The sequence below is a fragment of the Ctenopharyngodon idella genome, chromosome 5 (assembly GCF_019924925.1).
Source record: "Ctenopharyngodon idella isolate HZGC_01 chromosome 5, HZGC01, whole genome shotgun sequence".
NCBI lineage: Eukaryota > Metazoa > Chordata > Actinopteri > Cypriniformes > Xenocyprididae > Ctenopharyngodon > Ctenopharyngodon idella.
The window spans coordinates 44,116,362-44,136,436 of record NC_067224.1 but is presented as its reverse complement, the minus strand read 5'-3'; the positions used below and the strand labels follow the sequence as shown (position 1 = coordinate 44,136,436).

The 20,075-nt window shown below is 35.2% G+C and overlaps 1 protein-coding gene across 1 annotated transcript in view; it reads left to right on the top strand.

The window, feature by feature from the left end:
* srrm3 (serine/arginine repetitive matrix 3) overlaps positions 1-20,075 on the top strand; it is a 95,515-nt gene that overhangs the window by 29,225 nt on the left and 46,215 nt on the right. Inside the window, exon 2 of the mRNA XM_051894618.1 lies at positions 14,184-14,431. Coding sequence (XP_051750578.1) covers positions 14,196-14,431 — 236 coding nt within the window. The 5' untranslated portion in view covers positions 14,184-14,195. The remainder of the gene's footprint in view (positions 1-14,183; positions 14,432-20,075) is intronic.

Genomic DNA, 20,075 nt, shown 5'->3' with positions numbered 1-20,075 from the left:
TTCTCTCTAGGGTTTGAAATGGAGCTGTGAAGTGCTACTCGTTTGCAGACACTTCCAATGCAATAGTCTGGTGTGCTTGAATCTGATGTCCCTCTAATGAAGAGGCGTGTCAAAAAAGACTGGGGGGAATGAAAAGACTGTCTTCAGTTTTTGCATTTCGCATCTATTCATCTCTCTGACTCTCTTTCACTCCCTCTGTTCACTGCTCTTGTTTACAAACTTTGTTCTTCAAAGTATGCTAATGGACGATGTGACCCACATCTCTGTGTGTGTGTGTGTGTGTGTGATCAGAGAGACATCTGGCCTGTGAAGATGAGGGTGTTTGCACTTATTATGTTGAAGTGGAGGCCAAAGCCACAACCCTCATATTCCTTAGAAATCAGTCACTGTATTCATTGGCTCTGAGAAATACTCAACATACGTCTCTCTGTAGATCAGTCGTAATTACAGTATTTGAGTTTCTTAGTCATTTACACTGTAAGAAAAAAAACAAACAGTTAAATTAATGGTTAAAAGCTGGTTGCCAGAACTTGCTGTACAAAATACTGTAGCCACATTTTAGGTCTTACAGATTTAACTTAAATTTACAGTAAAAGAGAAACTGCTACTTTTCAGGAAATGGAAAAAAACACTGTATTTTTAAATAATTAATCACTGTGTTGTTAAAGTTGATATTATGGATTTATATATGGTCAGACACTTGTGTTTGTATTATTTACCAAAATTAAACTCAAATGGAGTTACAGGGTTTTTGACCATCGTATTTCTGAGAATTTCAGACGTGTGTTTTGTCCATCATTAGAACAGCTGTATCTGAGGTAGTAAGTGCATCGCTTTACCTTTTCATCAACTTACGACTTAGAAAGTTTATTGTAGCTATGTGGGCATTCAGTTTTTTTCTGTCATTTGGCCAAAATATCATGTTATAAAAGACGAAATGCTTCACACAGGCTATTTAAGACAGTATTGGCTATGATTCAACGACAAATGCCTAGACTAAGACATTCTTCTCTGCTCCTCAAAGACATAAATCATTATCCTTTATATATATATATATATATATATACAGTATCTCACAGAAGTGAGTACACTCCTCACATTTTTGTAAATATTTTATTATATCTTTTCATGTGACAACACTGAAGAAATGACACTTTGCTACAATGTAAAGTAGTGAGTGTACAGCTTGTATAACAGTGTAAATTTGCTGTTCCCTCAAAATAACTCAACACACAGCCATTAATGTCTAAACCGCTGGCCACAAAAGTGAGTACACCCCTAAGTGAAAATGTCCAAATTGGGCCCAATTAGCCATTTTCTCTCCCCGGTGTCATGTGACTCGTTAGTGTTACAAGGTCTCAGGTGTGAATGGGGAGCAGGTGTGTTAAATTTGGTGTTATCGCTCTCACTCTCTCATACTGGTCACTGGAAGTTCAACATGGCACCTCATGGCAAAGAACTCTCTGAGGATCTGAAAAAAAGAATTGTTTCTCTACATAAAGATGGCGTAGGCTATAAGAAGATTGCCAAGACCATGAAACTGAGCTGCAGCACAGTGGCCAAGACCATACAGCGGTTTAACAGGACAGGTTCCACTCAGAACAGGCCTCGCCACGGTCGACCAAAGAAGTTGAGTGCACGTGCTCAGCGTCATATCCAGAGGTTGTGTTTGGGAAATAGACGTATGAGTGCTGCCAGCATTGCTGCAGAGGTTGAAGGGGTGGGGGGTCAGCCTATCAGTGCTCAGACCATACGCCGCACACTGCATCAAATTGGTCTGCATGGCTGTCGTCCCAGAAGGAAGCCTCTTCTAAAGATGATGCACAAGAAAGCCCGCAAACAGTTTGCTGAAGACAAGCGACTAAGGACATGGATTACTGGAACCATGTCCTGTGGTCTGATGAGACCAAGATAAACTTATTTGGTTCAGATGGTGTCAAGCGTGTGTGGCGGCAACCAGGTGAGGAGTACAAAGACATGTGTGTCTTGCCTACAGTCAAGCATGGTGGTGGGAGTGTCATGGTCTGGGGCTGCATGAGTGCTGCCGGCACTGGGGAGCTACAGTTCATTGAGGGAACCATGAATGCCAACATGTACTGTGACATACTGAAGCAGAGCATGATCCCCTCCCTTCAGAGACTGGGCCACAGGGCAGTATTCCAACATGATAACGACCCGAAACACACCTCCAAGACGACCACTGCCTTGCTAAAGAGGCTGAGGGTACCTAAACCCTATTGAGTATCCTATTGACAGCAAATTTACACTGTTATACAAGCTGTACACTCATTACTTTACATTGTAGCAAAGTGTAATTTCTTCAGTGTTGTCACATGAAAAGATATAATAAAATATTTACAAAAATGTGAGGGGTGTACTCACTTCTGTGAGATACTGTACACACTTCGCCTCAATCCTACAGAGCTAAATTGAGTTTCTTTAGCACTCTATTTCATTAACACGGGGGATTTTATTGGCTCTCTTTACAACAGCGAGGCAGAGTTCTCTTATTGATTATCCTCTTTTCTAACCCTGTGAGACTGAAACTAACAGCGCGAACAGAGATCTACAAACCCTCATATTACCTTCAGGATCATAGTAAGATTCACAGTGCAATTAAGCAACATTTTAAAGGTCACACGTGACATTTTTAAAGCTTTGCGCAGTGGTATTATGCACATATATTGCTGTGTAATGCTAGGAGAGATGCATTCATTACAGTGTGTGTTTGTGGCCATGCATTTATTATAGTCTGTCGGTCCTTGTTTTAATTTACAGCTGTGAACACAGTGTTAGTGAGCAGTGAATTTGTTTCTGTCCATTCTTGCATCTAGTCCAGCAAAGAAGGTTTTCTACAAAACCCCCCTGATATATTCACACATTTTACCCTGAAAAGGTGGAATGGATGTGTTGGGTTAATATGTGTTGTGCCGGTGCAGGCGATATGATGGATGTTTGTTTGCAGAGCTCAGACTCTCTGGACCTGAAGCTGAAACAATTACTCTGCTATCTCAGAAAAATACACACAGGGCGAATTTACACACTAGGAAGTCATATCAGCAGGATGCCCTTTAACTTGCCCTGCTTTCTGTATGTGTGTGACTTTTAGCAGAATAATCTATTTTAGCAGGGACCGTTTGGGCTCAGAGGCAGTATATGATGCTTCCCCGTCCTCTTTTTAGGAAGGACACACACAGCTTGAGCTTAAGAAATTGTGCACATCCAATTCCTTTAACTGTTGGCATGACTGAAGAGACTCATGGGTAAACAGTAGCACAACTTCAGTACAAAATCATTTTTGATTTCCATATTTTCTGACTTGAAGTGTGAATTTAAGTTTAACATTCGTAAAGTAATTTAACTGCATCCATAAATATTACTATTGTAATTTTACTTTTGCTCTTTAAAATAATAGTAATAATAATATTTATAATAATATGAAAATAATATATACATCTATATATATAAATATATAAATCTAATATATAAATCTTTTATTATTGTTGTTGTTATTATTAAATGCATGTTTTTATTTGGGAGTACAATAGTATTATTTCAATAATAATATATGTCTTTATTTTTTATTTTTTTAAATAATTTGAATAATAAAATAACTAATAATAATAATTATTATTATTGTATAGTCATATTGAATTATTATCATTAAATACTTTTTTATTTGACAATAAAATGGTATTATTGCAATAGTAATATGTCTTTTTTTATGATTTAAATAAAATAATAATAATAATAATAGTCAGATTAAATGTTGTCCTTAGCTGTTGTGCACATCTGTAATAGTAAAAATAATAATATGAAAATAATAATAATAATAATAATACTTAATATTATTGTTGTTGTTATTGTTTCTTTTTATTATTATTTTTGTTGTTGTAGTACAATAGTATTATTGCAATAATGTCTTTATTTGTTATTTTTTGATAATTTAAATAATAAAATAATAATGATAATGATAATATTATTATTATTATTATTGTAGTAATAGTGAATTATTATTATTGTTACTTGTTTTCTATTTGACAGTAAAATAGTATTATTGCAATAGTAATATGTAATTTGTTTGTTTTTAAGAAAACTAAAATAATAATAATCATTGAATTTTGTCCTTTGTTGATCACATGTGCACAGCTGTGATAGTGAAATGTCTTTTATTCCTGTGGATAAACACTGACCTGATGAAGTTCATTCTGTTCACAAGGTGCGATTCTTTGACTTCACAGATATAAGATCATCTTTTTGCTTTGCAATATTTATAGAAGCTCATTTCTTCTGAACTTTATGATTCGTTTGCAGTGTTAGATGTACTTTTTGGTCTTTTAAATGCATGAGGCGACGCTGACACCCAATTTTTGTCTCCTCTGAGCCGTAGGAAAAAACAGCCCTGGAGGGAAAAAGTGAACAATTCCTTCCTCCATAACTCCATCAGCTGTGGAGAATGGGATGGGGGATTATTCTGCTTAAAGAACAACTTTCTTCCATCCTCAAATAATGACGCAGAAGGTTATTTCAGGTTCTGTGAATGAAAAACTTCTAGAACCAGTTTTGTGTCCTTGTTCATTTTGTTTTCATCAAAGCTAAAGAGAGCCCTTAAAAGAAAATGACAAAATGGCGCCTCGTTCACTATGTCGGCTCTCTTTCAGAGAGGCAATAAAGCTTAAATCATTTGAAGGAGGACAGCTGCCCTCTGGGAACTGCGCTCAATCTCTGGGTCTTTTATTCGGTTCATTCTGTCAGATCGACCCGTCTTTAAAGGCCACGGCACTGAAATCAACCCGATACGGTTTCGCCCGAGTAAACTCTTCACACTCTTCTGAGTAAATGGCAGAAGTCTTGAGCCTAAGATGAAACTATTGACAATATGATGCAGTTTGTAAAGAGAGATGTTGCAGTCAACTGGAAGTATTGAGGCTCTTATAGACTCTTATACGGTTACATACAGTAGAACGTCCTGAGGGCCAAAGTACAGATGAGTATAGATATAGAGAGTATACATCAGTATAGACGTTTTGATGCTCTCCTGGGCATTTTTTATCTTCATTATTTATTTACAGTATGTTTTCATCAGCCTAAACAATAGCTGTGTTTCAAAACCTTGTGAACTGCCTACACTCTAAAAAATACTGGGTTAAAGTTGGTTTGAAAATGGATAAACCCAACGATTGGGTTGTTTTAACCCAGCGGTTGGGTTAAATGTTTGCCCAACCTGCTGGGCAGTTTTATTTACCTCAACTATTGTTTAAAAATGACTATATGTCTGGCTTAAAATGAACCCAAAATATGTTGGAAATTAAAAATCAGACACATATTTACTAGAGGCAACAATAATAATCAAAAGGTGAACATTTATTACTATATATTACTATAATAAGCAATTTAATAAATGTTAATTGTTTAATTATTTTTTATTAAACTTATTAATAAATGTTAGTTTATTAAACATATTGATAAATGTTTCTAATTTTGTGTTCATTTTAAGTGAGCAATATAATGATTTTTAAACAATAGCTGGGTCAAAAATTTAACCCAACTGCTGGGTTTGTCCATTTTTAACCCAACTTGGGTTATTTTTTTAACCCAGCATTTTTGAAGTGTACTTAGACTGCATTTTGAGGCATCACAGGCAGAAACAGTATGTAGAGACATTACAGTATATACTAGGGGTGTGATGAGATCAAAATGTGATGAGATTTCTCATTGAGTTGAAAAGCTTTCTCTCGATATTGCCATGACGGAGTGTGAAATTAGGATAGAATATGCTACCGCTACATTTGCATTACACCTACACTGTCTTTTTGATTTTTATAGAAATAAAAAACATTTAAATCAGTTGGATAACGGTTGCTTCAATCCCATCCAGCTCATCCAATGTAATGCAGCAGGAATCAGAGTTCACTGATCACGTGACGAGAGTAAGTGGCGAGATGACTGACAAGACCATGGCAGAGGATTCGTTGCACAACAGGGCCTAAAAGCATCTGACAAATGTCTGATCTTGTAGAATGTGCGCTCAGCACTGCCGTTCCCTATTCACAAAGTACACAAATAGAAAACGAAAGTAAAACGCGAGTGCGCAATTTCAATACACCACATTTTGAAAGCGGCTCCCTGATGCATGAAAATATCTCCCAATATGAAAGCTATCTTAGGCTGGGCTGTGTAGCTGTAACCATCTCTCAGCTCTGGATCATGCTTGAAGAATAAATTTGGTCTCTATTTGTTGACTTTGATTATGGTTGCACTTATTGTTTGCACTTAATAAGGCTAGAGAAAACTGTTATTCATTTTTATTCATACTGTTTTTTTTCTGTGATCAATTTGTGGAAAGGAATTCAGTTAGGAAGTCAAAAGTTGTAGAAGCTCATAAATCATGTAGATTTAAGGTCTGAAGAGATTCATGTGAAATCATACAGGTGAAACCAGTCAGTTGAGTTTGTGACAAAACCTTTTACAGTGCTTGAATATTGTTGTCTTTTACTGCATATGACAATTCATACTCAAAGGAGAACTGAAATTACATTTATTAGAAGATGATTAGTTAAAACATTTCAAATGCACCAGCAGACAATTTTTCTAGTCATGTATTTCGTCATTGAGGATTTCTTAAAAATAATGTGTAAAAATCTCGTCTCATGAGCTAACGGTCTCGTCACACCCCTACGATATACTGTATATATTAGGGCTGTCAAGCAAATAAAATTTGTAATCTATTTAATTACACAATGTGCCGATTAATTAATAGAATTAATCGCAAATTAATCACACAAATTTGGCTGAGAAATTAACTCCAAGAGATAATTTAAAGTCATTATTGTGTTAAATGAGAAAAGTGTCAAATAGACATTACAAAAAAATAGCTTTAGAAAGAAATATTTTATTTTATTCAATAGAATTTATTACACATAAACTTTGAGGCTACAACAGCCATGATATATATATATATATATATATATTTTTTTTTTTTTTTTTTTTTTTAGAAAATATATTTAGATATCAGTAAGAGTCAGTGGAGTCAGTAAGATTTTTTTAAAGACACTAATACTTTTATTCAGCAAGTATGTATTAAACTTGTATTAGTATGTATTAAACTATTACAAAGGACAAAGACAATAATGTTACAAAAATAAATGCTGGTGTTTTGAACTTCATATTCATTCAAGAATCCTGACAAAAACGTGTCACAGTTTCCACAAAAATATGAAGCAGCACAACTGTTTTCAACACTGATAACAATCATAAATGTTTCTTGAGCAGCAAATCATCATATTAGAATGATTTCTGAAGGATCATGTGACACTGAAGACTGGAGTAATGATGCTGAAAATTCAGCGTTGATCTCAGGAGTAAATTATATTTCAACATATATTCACATAGCTATTTTACATTGTAATAATATTTCACATTTTTACTGTATTTTTGATCAAATAAATGCAGCCTTGGTGAGCAGAAGAGACTTCTTTCAGGAACATTAGGAAATCTTACTGACCCTACCCTTTTTGAATGGTATTGTGTGTGAATATATATGGCAGTTCAGTCACATGAGGTTCCATTTCAATTAGGATTCTGCTTTAATATGCGGCTGCAGGATATTAGAGCTATTTTTTTTCAGTGTGAAATTATGCAATGACGCTTAATGAAATCATTTCTAAAATGGATAGTGCTTGTACCTGACATTTGCCCGGGGAAAACAGGAGTTAATATTGGATAATTAAAATAATGCCGGAAGAGTGTATGTTTCACAGTGAGAGGAAATCCGCTGAACGTAGAGAGAACTAAATGAACAAAGCCTCAGAGAAAAGCAAAGGCGGTTTAAGTTCTCTTGAGAGGGTGTTGTTAGCTCTCAGGTCTACAGGTGATCTCTTCTGAGGTGAAACCAGTTAAAGAGCTTGAGGTCTGAGTGTGGGATAACTAATCCCAGCAGCTCACACTGTCAGTTACTGAGAGCTCAGTAGATCCCAACTGTCTGTCTGAAGCAACTAATGCAGCAGAATTGATTGTCTTCTCTGTGCTGCTCCTGCACATCTTTTCAGTCTATTCATTCTTCCTTTCTCTTATTTGCGTGTGTGATTCAGTTCTCCAGGGCTTCTGTGTCCATCATCCACACCCTTTTCTGATTCATTTTCAGCCTATTAGTCAATGGTGTAAAGTATAGAAAACTTAAATGGATAGTTCAACCTAAAATTCTATCATTTACTCACCTTCATGCCATTCCAAACCACAAAATCATTTATTTTGAAAAAGATTGAGGTCGAGACAACATTGGATCTCCATTGACTTTCATTGTATGGATATAAACAAAACAAAACAAAACACTGAGATGTTTTACAAAATATCTTACATTTAAAGATGTCATGTGATTTTAAAAGTTCATTATTTTGATTATTGGGTGTAATAGAATAGGTTAATATGCTTTAATGTTCAAAAACACATTATTGTTCACATACTACATACATTTTTGCAGGACCTCTATTTCCAGTCTGTCTGAAACTCATTGATTTCTACAAAGCCCCTCCTTCTGAAAAGCTCAGAGTGCTCTGATTGGCCAGCAGACCCAGTGCATTGTGATTGGCCAAACACCTTGAGCGTGTGTCGGAAATGTAACAGCCCTTCAGCTTCCAAGGCTTCTAAAGCATTTGTAAACACACAGTTAATAATAATGTAGTCGGTTTTGCCATATTAGTTCGATCAGTGTTCAGCCTGGATCAGTGTTTTCTGTTTGAAAGAATAAATCCCTTTGAAAAATGTTTTTTTTTTTTTTCTTTTTTTGTGAAATATCTCTTTAATATGGAAGCTTCTTTCCTCCACTAAATAAAAAATAAAAAAGGTAACTGTGACTTTTTATCTCGCAATTCTGACTTTACATCTCGCAATTCTGACTTTATAACTCACAATTCTGACTTTATAACTCGCAATTCTGACTTTACATCTCACAATTCTGACTTTACATCTCGCAATTCTGACTTTATAACTCACAATTCTGACTTTATAACTTGCAATTCTGACTTTACATCTCGCAATTCTGACTTTATATCTCACAATTCTGACTTTATATTTCGCAATTCTGACTTTATAACTCGCAAATTCTGACTTTATATCACGCAATTCTGACTTTATAACTCTCAATTCTGACTTTATAACTCGCAATTCCGAGTTTAAATCTCACAATTCTGAGAAAAAAGTCTGAATTGTGAGAAAAAAGTCACAATTACCTTTTTTATTTTTTATTTCATGGCGGAAACAAGCTTCCATACTTTAATGTTGGTTTAAACCTGTATGCTATCATTTTTTTATGGGGAACGCAAGGGTTAGTTAGAGGTAAACATCTTTCAATGGGAGTGACTGTCTGCACAGATGGTGTCTTGAAAAGCATCTGCACACAATACCACCCTTCTATCCCTTTCCTGCATTTGGTACATTTATTGCAGGCCAGACTAGTCTGACAGGCGGTGAGTGCTGTGACGCTCTCTGGAGTAACGCAAGCAGCGCTTGAGCTATTCTAACTCACTCTCATTGGGTTTGTCCAAATAAATGCACCACTTTTAGCCATTTTATCCACACTGGGTTGGACTGCTTGCACTCATTGTAGCTAGTTAGTATCCTAGCCACGGGTTGCAAAGGCAGAATTAGTGCAGTGAGTGAAAAAATAGGCTGTTCAGATCGAGGTTACAGACCTTCAAAGCTGTGTATGAGGGCTTGAAGAATGATGCAAGATTGCATTGATGAGAGAGCTATAGCGAGGGATTTCATGCAGGAGAACTCATGAATTTGCATTCAGAGAAGCAGATGAATGGAGAATCCAAACCTGGTTGAGTTGTAGAAAATCTATAGTAGATCCTTAATTCTTAGTTGCTGCCATGTGATTGGCTCATTAACGAGCAGTTGAACTGGTGCACCTAATAAATTGGCTAGTGAGTGTACAGTATGTTATAAGCAATGAATAAATGTAAATGCAAAGCTTTTTAAAGGAACTGGGATCAGTCTAACTCATGTAAGTTATATAAAGCAGAGTATTTTTAGATCATCTTGTCGTTTAGCCTGGAAACAAACTCTAGGCATAAACAAAACAGAATAATACTGACCATTACAGGTCGCCAGCACTCTCCTTGAGTTTATCAACACCCACTTGGTTTCGAAAGTGACTTCTGTTGTAGTCTTGACCTTTGTTGACCAGCCACCCACCATCTGATGGATATTGTACACTAGAGGGACGTTTACACTGACATTGATTCAATCCCTGGAGGTGAAGAACTGGTTATTAGTAGGCGGTTCAGCTCGACCGCAGTATCCAATTCATTTATCTGTATTAAAAGTTTTGTCATTTTTGTTATGTTGTAACATGAATAACTAGTAAGTAATAGTGCAGGCATTTCTTCTACTTATATATTATTAATCTACCATAGTTAGTAATATATTTTTGAAAATGCTAGTCAAGAGTGAGTTCATACTCAGCTTATTTTTGACTGACATTCGTCTCTTGTTGGCCAAGCGTTCTCGAACCGTAGAAGTTAAATTGTGCCGCATTTCTCCAGGTATCACAGGAAAATGCTGATACTTGTAAAGTAGCTTGTGCTTTACTGGCGGTAATTTGACAGTTGCTACATTATGATCTTATTTGCCCATTTTTGACTCAAAAGTAAGCATTATTTTTTTGTTTTGTTGAGCTGAGCAAAAATTACAATGAAGTAGAGACTATGGGAGTAAAACAAAACCATATCCAGCAGTTTTTAATTACACTCGTGAGAGAGAGTTAGAAGTACAGTGCTTATGCAGGAAGACATCTGTGCTACATTTTCCCTTAAAACAATCCTGCAGTGACGCAATGACTTTACCAATCAGTGATTGGCTCTTTTGTTTAGAAGGTGGGGCTTATACCGCCATATTGTGTGCTGCACTTTCTCCCATTCATACACTAAAAAATGCTGGGTTAAAAACAACCCAAGTTGAGTTGAAAATGGACAAACCCAGCAATTGGCTTGTTTTAACCCAGCTGTTGGGTTAAATGTTTACCCAACGTTGTGGGCAGTTTTATTTAACCCAACTATTGTTTAAAAATTACTGTATATCTGGCTTAAAATGAACCCAAAATAGGTTGGAAATTAAAAATCAGACACATAATTACTAGAGGCAACAATAATAATCAAAAGGTGAACATTTATTTATAAGCAATTTAATAAATGTTTATTGTTTAATTATTATTCATTACACTTATTAATGAATTTGAATTTATTAAACATATTAATAAATGTTAATTTCCAATATACTTTGGGTTCATTTTAAGCAACAATATAGTCATTTTTAAACAATAGTTGAGTTAAATAAAACTACCCAGCAGGTTGGGCAGACATTTAACCCAACCACTGGGGTTTGTCCATTTTTAACCCAATTTGGGTTGTTTTTAACCCAGCATTTTTTTTTTAGATTTGATAAGAAATCTGATTGTGTGAACATTTTATTTGTGATTATTTCAAATAAATTACGTATATTAGTGATGCTGAAGTCAAACGTACAGCTGTCTAGTTGATGAGTAGCGTTTCCAATCCACTGTATCTCAATCTCCTTTGTACTCACTTTAATAGAGAAGGGCACTTAAAATATCATTTAGGAAAAGAGAAGTGAATAAATCAAAAGTGTGCTGCTTCATGTAATTGCTTTTATAGCCATCAAAGGTCACATGTCACAAGACACAATGAATATAAAGGGAAAAATTGAGAGACCTATGGGGAGGATAAGTATTCAAGTCGCAGATATCTGAGGCAGAGATTTAGCGTGTAATGAATTCAGTGATGATGCCTCCTGCTGCTCCGCCACCTGTTCAGCTCTACGGCGCTTCGTGACTTTACCCACAATCCACGGCGTGTTAAACGACATGAAGAACGCCACCCTCTGTCATCAATCCATGCTGGAAACAAGCATCTGTAATCTAAAGCTTTTAGACCCGGACAATATTTTTTTGTATGTCTATGTAAAAATGATATGATCCATAAGTCATGACAACATATGTTAGTTAAACTCATCAAAATAAGTTAAGAAATTTTCAAATTTTTTGAGTTATACAAGATTCAAATTTTTTTTTAAATCAATTTAAGATGATTTAGGTTGAAATGACTTATACAGTCAAGGTGGCAACTGTATTTTTTTTTTTTACAGTATACTGAATCAAAACAATTATATAAATATTTTATTTAAAAATATATAATTTCAACTCTAAGAGGCCAAGTCTCTCAAAAGTTTGTCCAGGTAATTCACATTTATATTTTTACATTTATTAGTATAGCTGTGAAATTGTTCGTTTGTTCAATCAAAGAAAAGATGAACTGATTCTCAAAATAAATGTTTGTTGAACTCCTCATTTTTAACATGCTGTTAGCTACATAAAACAAACATCTGTTTTATATGACATACAAATAAATTGAAAGACCTTTATCGTGATGTGCGCCTGCAGCAATGAACCCCATGCGGTGAAATATCATGGGAAAGTGTGCGGTGACAGTGATGAAGTGAAGTTGTTGAATCGAGTCTCCATTTTAAAATACGAGACCATTAGTCGCTCAGGTTCTGGGATCTCATCCAGACAAGAGGAGACAGCGTTTCTCTCCCTTCCTCATTTTTGTGGTATATTGCTAACAGCCAGTATGATTCAATCAAATCACGTACATTCAGCAAAAGCTACTGTCATTTATTATACCGATTCATTTAGGTGAGAATTCTTTCATTGTGGATAGAAATTACTGTCCGGATGTTCATCTGACAATGGGCTATTATTCAATCACCCAAGCAGCTGAAATATGGCGTCCCTTTGAGTCGCTGTGTGCGTTCAGTCGTGAGTTCATGGCTCCTGCATTTTTCCTGTGTTTTCTCTTAATTTATGCATGCAGTTGCAGTTGCATAAGAAGTGGGTGAAAATGAAAGTATGCATATCTCTGTTGCCAGATTGATGCTGTGTTGTCATGAACAGTGCAGAAAAACAATCATGTCCTATTTGTTTATAGCTTCTGTCATCCTCTCCATGACAGTGAGATCTGAATGTGGCGCTTTTAATGTTTGTTGACATTTTGAAGGAAACGTTTGTGTCACATGATCTTCAGTGCAAGCCCTAGTGTGAGCAAATGCTTATGATTAGTAGTAATATCTTTTGTCTTTGATTTACTGGCACTTTGATTATACACTACTAAATGTTTGGGGTCGATTTTTTTTATGTTTTTGAAAGAAGTCTCTTCTTCTTCTCACCAAAGCTGCATTTATTTGATCAAAAATACAATAAAAACAGTAATATTGTGAAATATTTTTACAATTTAAAAGAATCTTTAGTCATCGGCATAAAGATGATACTGTGTCTTTTAAAGGCAAGACCTAAAGGCAGCAAAAATAAAGAAAACAAAATAGGTCCCAAAATAGAGCCCTGAGGAACTCCACAGTCAAAATGAACTACAGAGGAAGAGAATTCCCCAATCCTCACTGAAAAGGATCTTTCCTTCATGGAATGCAAGGAAGGAAAACTAAAATGAACTGAAATTCAAAACAAACCATAAAACTAGCAAAGCAAAGTTTGTCAAAAGGCAGTATTTAGTTTACACAACCGTTCAAAAGTTTGGGTTTGTGAGATTTTTAAATCATTTTGAAAGAAGTCTCTTCTGCTCACCAAGGCTGCATTTATTTGATCAAAAATACAGTAAAAAATTGAAATATTATTACAATGTAAAATAGCTGTTTTCAGTGTGAATATATGTTAAAATGTAATTTATTCCTGTGATCAAAGCATCATTACTCCAGTCTTCAGTGTCACATGATCCTTCAGAAATCATTCTAATATGAAGATTTGCTGCTCAAGAAGATTTGAAAACAGTTGAGCTGCCTCATATTTTTCTGGAAACCATGATACATTTTATTTTTCAAGATTCTTTGATGAATAGAAAGTTCAAAAGAACAGCATTTGTTTGAAATAGAAATATTTTGTACATTGTAATATCATAAATTTAATGCATCCTTGTTGAATAAAAGTATTAATTTCTTTAAAAAAAAATATACTGACCCCAAACTTTTGAACGGTAGTGTATATATTTTAAAACTTGAGAGTTATTTTGTCCAACCGTTCAGATTGATCAAATATAAAGGAATCTGTGAGAATCATGAGCTCACGACTATCTCTGTGTTTGTGTTTCTGTCAGAGTGCCGTGGCCATGTACGATGGGGCGAGGGTTCCCTCCCCTGAGGACGCCACTAACGGGGTCCCGCTCCAGCCTGAGACCCCCGCGACCACACGTCCCAAAGCTAACGAAGAGCCGGAGGAAGGAGAGGGTGTGCCGCTTGAGCCCGTCCTGGTGAAGAAGGCTCACCGAGAGATTCTGGACCATGAGAGGAAGAGGAGGGTGGAGCTGAAATGCATGGAGCTACAAGAAATGATGGAGGAACAGGGGTGAGTGAGGGGACAGATGTGTGTGTTTATGTGTTTTGGTACTTTTAGAATAAGGATTTGAATATTATATATAATGTTTTTAGGTAGACATTAGCTCTGTTCCAAGCTCTAATAAGCTGTCTTGTTTTCTACTACATACAAGGAAGAATCCTAACTGGAAAGAAACCCCATTAATGACTCACCATGTGTGTTGTTTTTATTTACTAAAACTAAAACTATTAAAGTGCCAACTTCAGGGGCAATAGGGGCAACTTTAAAAACTGTCAATTGAAATAAAGCTGAAATAAGTTAAAATATAGATATCAGTTTAAAAAAAAGTTTAAGTTGCAAATTACCTAAGACATTCAGTCTCTCTACATTCTAAACATATGTATTTGTATTTATTTAAATATTTTTTATTTATTTAAAAATTTTGCAATATACTTAAATATTGCAAATATACAAAAATTTTGTGCAACAGTTTAAAGTCAAATTTTTATAGTTTTGATTTGATTACATCATTCACAGTGAATATTTATCATTTATATTTACATAGACTTCATCTTCACTGAGCTTGTTGCAGTGAATGCAAGAAATATTGCTTATGTGAGCAGCTTTTTTTGGAACAGAGCTCATGTTTGCCATTAAAACAGACCGTGAAGTGGCTTATAAAAGCACATCCACTCATTTCAGCTGTTGTCGCTTCAAGTTTCCAAATATGACTACAATATTTGTGCTTTGCCAAGGAAACTTGAGATGTTTTCATGCATGAGACATCACATGAACAACAAAGACATAAAGGAGAATACTGAATCACAGTGCACTGCTGTTTTATTTAGTCTTTGCATTATTTCTGATATTTTATGTTGCTGAGAAATGCAGCACTGTTGTTTCTTTATGCAATGAGGCCTGAAGCTTCTAAGCAAGTGCTAGAACATAAACACTTGATTTGATGCATTATTACATTCTAAAATATACAGTATTGCCAGTCTTTTTCTATGGTCAGTTTTCTGTGATTGTCTTGGCAGGGCAACAGTTCGAAGAGAATCCTGCTGCGTGAGTTAGTTAAACTCAGTTAGATTGCTGACATGTTAAACTAGCTTGGCTATTAGAATAACAAATGCGCTTTAATGGCACGCTGTTGAGGGAAACTCTGAGAACTGATTCAGGGTTGTGCAAAATTCAGTATTTAGTGTGAAATTGAATTGGAATTCACTTTTATTCAGCAAGGATGCATTAAATTGATCAAAAGTGACAGTTATGATAATTTATGATGTTATAAAAGATTTCTAATTCAATTAATTCTAATTAAATGCTGTTCTTTTGAACTTTCTATTCATCAAAGAATCCTGAAAAAAATTATAATGGATTCCACAAAAATATGAAGCAGCACAACTGATTTCAATATTGATAATAATCATAAATGTTTCTTGAGCAGCAAATCAGCTTATCACAATGATTTCTGAAGGATCATGTGACTGAAGACTGGAGTAATGATGCTGAAAATTCAGCTTTGATCACTGGAATAAATTACAGTTTACAATATATTCACATAGAAAACAGCTATTTTAAATTGTAATAATATTTCACATTTTTACTGTATTTTTGATCAAATAAATTAGGGAATTCTCTTCCTCTGTAGTTCATTTTGACTGTGGAGTTCCTCAGGGCTCTATTTTGGGACCTATTTTGTTTTCTTTATTTTTGCTGCCCGTAGGTCTTGTCTTTAAAAGACATGTTATGTCATACCATCTTTATGCCGATGACATTCAGATTTACTTGCCTATTAAACCTGGAGGATCAACTTCTCATTCATCTTTGTTATTATGTCTTGAGGAGATGAAGTGCTGGTTAGAGCAAAATCGTCTCCAGCTAAATGCGACTAAATCTGAAATTATCATTTTTGGCCAAATCAGGTTGACAATGACATAAAAGTCTACTTTGTAGTGGAAAGGGCTTTATAAATAAACTAGAATTGAGACTTGAGACTTGAGACATTCAAATTCGAATTGCATTTCTGAATCGTGTTTGCTACTTCACTTCAAATTCAACTCAAATTCAGTAACTGAATTGTAATTTAACAGTCATTCTCAGTGCAGTTGTGAATGATCCCCAGCCCTGCAGGAAGCAGCGAAGCAAACGGCCTCTAATACTGCTGTATTTGTGATGTGATGGAGGATTTGTGGCATGACTGACATCTGCCCTAATCCACACGTCCTGCAGACGTTTGCGCTCGGGCTCAGGCTTCACGCGGGGGCTTTTGAAGCAGGTCTGAGTGTCTCTAATTAAACAGCAGCTGTGTGACCTTGAGGCAGAATGAATGATGGTGATAAAGCGCTTCTGTGAGCGCACAAACACCGCCGCAGGGGAACTGGTTCAGTGCACAAAAGCTGATGAAAGATTTGCTTCAGTTCGGGATTAGAAATCTGCTAACATGCTTAAATGCTTAGTGAATGAGGTGCTGAGTAGGCCTGAATTTCTGCCTCCATTCATCAGAGAAATAGAGGAAAGCATGTTTTGTATTTCAGCAGATTTGGTTTGCATTCTATGTATAAAACGGATAGTTTCATTCCTGTCATCTGATTGGTTAATCCAGTGTTCGAGTGGTGATCAAGTGTTTATCACTGCACAGCACCCATAGAGACAAACTATTCACCTTGGTTTACATGACACCAGTGGAAGGAAAACACCAGTCTGTCAATCTGATACAGAATTTAAAGTGTGAATGAAAATGTGTCCTTCATCAACATCAAATGTTTCAGTGTTTTTTTTTCAGTCAATGTTTGGTTCCCAGCTTTCTATAAAATATTGTGTTCTGCAGAAGAAAGGAAGAAATGCCAGTTTGGAAAAAAACACACTCTAAAAAATGCTGGGTTAAAAACAACTCAAGTTGGGTTAAATATTGACAAACCCAGTGATTGGGTTGTTTTGACCCAGCGGTTTGTGTTAAATGTTTGCCCAACATGCTGGGTAGTTTTATTTAACTAAACTATTGTTTAAAAATGACTATATGTCTGGCTTAAAATGAACCCAAAATATGTTGAAAATTAAAAATCAGACACATAATTACGAGAGGCAACAATAATAATCAAAAGAAGATTATTGGACATTTTATTGGACATTTGTTAATAAGCAATTTAATGAATGTTTATTATTTAATTATTATTTATTAAACATATTATTGAATGTTAATTTCCAACCTATTTTGGGTTAATTTTAGGTGAGCAATATAGTCATTTTTGAAACAATAATAAAAATACCCAGTAGGTTGGGTCAAACATTTGACCCAACTGTTGGGTTCGTCCATATTTAACCCAGCTTGGTTTATTTTTAACCCAACATTATGTGTTATTTAGGTATTATTGTATTTATAGTATTTATTAATATGTTGAATTGCTTTTATTTTTATATTTTTATTTTTATTTTAAAATTTAGCCATTTTGTTATGTGATTTTGATTTTTTTTTTTTTTTTAATATTTCTATTGAGTTTTAAATTATTTTTAACTTAAGTGTAACTTTTTCATCAAATATTTACACTGTACAAAAAAAAGTTAAATTTGCAGTAAAAAAAAAACGGCGGCTGTGGTTGCCAGAAATTTACTGTAAAAAAATATGATAGCATCATTTTAGGTTTTACAGATTTAACTTGACATTTTTTTACTGTAGCATTTTTACAGTCTTTTACCGTTAAACTCATGATAATTTTTTTACAGTGTATATTTATTTTTATTTTAGCTTTATTTCTATAAAGAAAACCAGTTTTAAAAGTTTTCTTTTTAGTTGACACTAACAACATTGGTTTGGATTGACATGAGGGTGAGTAAATGAATAGAATAGAATAGAATAGAATAGAATAGAATAGAACAGAACAGAATAGAACCAATGGACCCTTTTCACAGACTGTGTATAAAACAAATTAACGCTGCTGTAAAAGTGTTTCCAATACAACGCCTGAGGGAGTGATGGCAAATTTTTCAAGTCTTTCTCTCTTCTGACCAACATAATCAAACTCTCTATATTTTTACCCTCTTTTGGAAAGTTGTGGAAACTCAATCACAGATTTTTTCTTTTGTTATTGGAGAAAAATGTAAATACAAAAATGATATTTTCTGTCGTCTCCTGTTCACCGCTATAGAAGCTTACCCAACTATGACGACTTCTGAGAACCCAGGAAATGTGAAAAAGATCCATTATTATGCAAAACTAAATTACGAACTGTACAATATTGCGTGTAAATTCCGCACCACTAGCGCCATCCAGTGGAATTTCAAAAATAATGACTGTTTTCAGACAGGTTTCCTCTGACCGTCTGTCCGTATTAAGTTACATGTGTTCTTTGCATCCTCTTATTAGTGGAAATAGACTGTTCCTCGTTAAGAGCTCTGAGTAATAGTTACTAGATTGATGACGATGTTGTGGAACAGGATGTTGGAGATGGAGGAGGGTTGTGGATCAACCATCTGGCAGCACCTCTACACACACACACACACACACACACACACACATGATGAGTAATTGTGCTCTGCTTTAGGAGATGTTGGCTCTCCATATGTTCCTCCTGGTGTGAGTAGCAGCAGACGGCGTGCAGCTCTGTGAAAGTCAGACGAGATCCGCGTAGCACTTGCTGAAGATCTGGTTTTCTCATGTTAAACATGCTTCAGCGGGTGTGCGTCCTCTGCTTATCTCTGTTTGTACAAGAGGCCTATAAATGTCAAACCCAAGGCTTTTTCTAAATGGACAATTCAGCCAAATATAAACATTCTGTCATCATTCACTCTCAGTTTAAATTCACCCTCATGTCATTTCAAGTCCAGAGACTTTCTCAGAGATTTTGAAGAATCCTCCAAGCTGCGGTTTTGCATACAATGACTAAATAACCATCATAACTATAGATAATATGACTTGTGCACTATATTCCAAGTCTATTTTAGCTTTGTGTTAGGAACATTATTTGCTGAAAAACTTTCTCTTCATTTTCATTTGTGCATATTAAAACATGAGTCATGAAGATGCATCACATCAGGTTTGACTTGATGTGTGTCTTGTGATCAAGTTTAAATAAAACATTTCAGGGGTATATAGAAAGATTTTTTTTTTTTCCAAATACATTTTAATGTCTGTGTTCAAACATACTAGACCATAAAATGAGAAACACATTAGCTTCTACAAAATGAACAACAATCTTAACTTCTAGCTCTATTTTTGTTATATTAAAAAAAACATCTAACATTTTCATCCACAGAAGAAAGTCATACAGGTTTGGAATGACATGAGGGAGAATAAATTGACAATTTTTTGAAAAATTGATAATTTTTTAGGTGAACTGTTCCTTTAAGGGCTTGTCTTTATGAATCAGGCATCAGGGAGAGATTGTGGAGGATAATTGCAGGGGTTTTTCACAGAGAGCAGCGGGGGAATTAAACTGGGCGGCTGCAGTTATAATGGCGACTAGAGGCTTTTCTCTGATGCTGTGGATATAAACCAATGCGACACTCCCCTGTAAAGTCTTTAACCCCATAACCTCTCCAATACAGCCTCCCCCAACACACACACACACACACACACACACACACACACACACACACACACACACACACACACACAAAGGGATAGTTAAAGGGATAGTTCACCCTAAAATTAAAATTTAGTCATAATTTACTCATC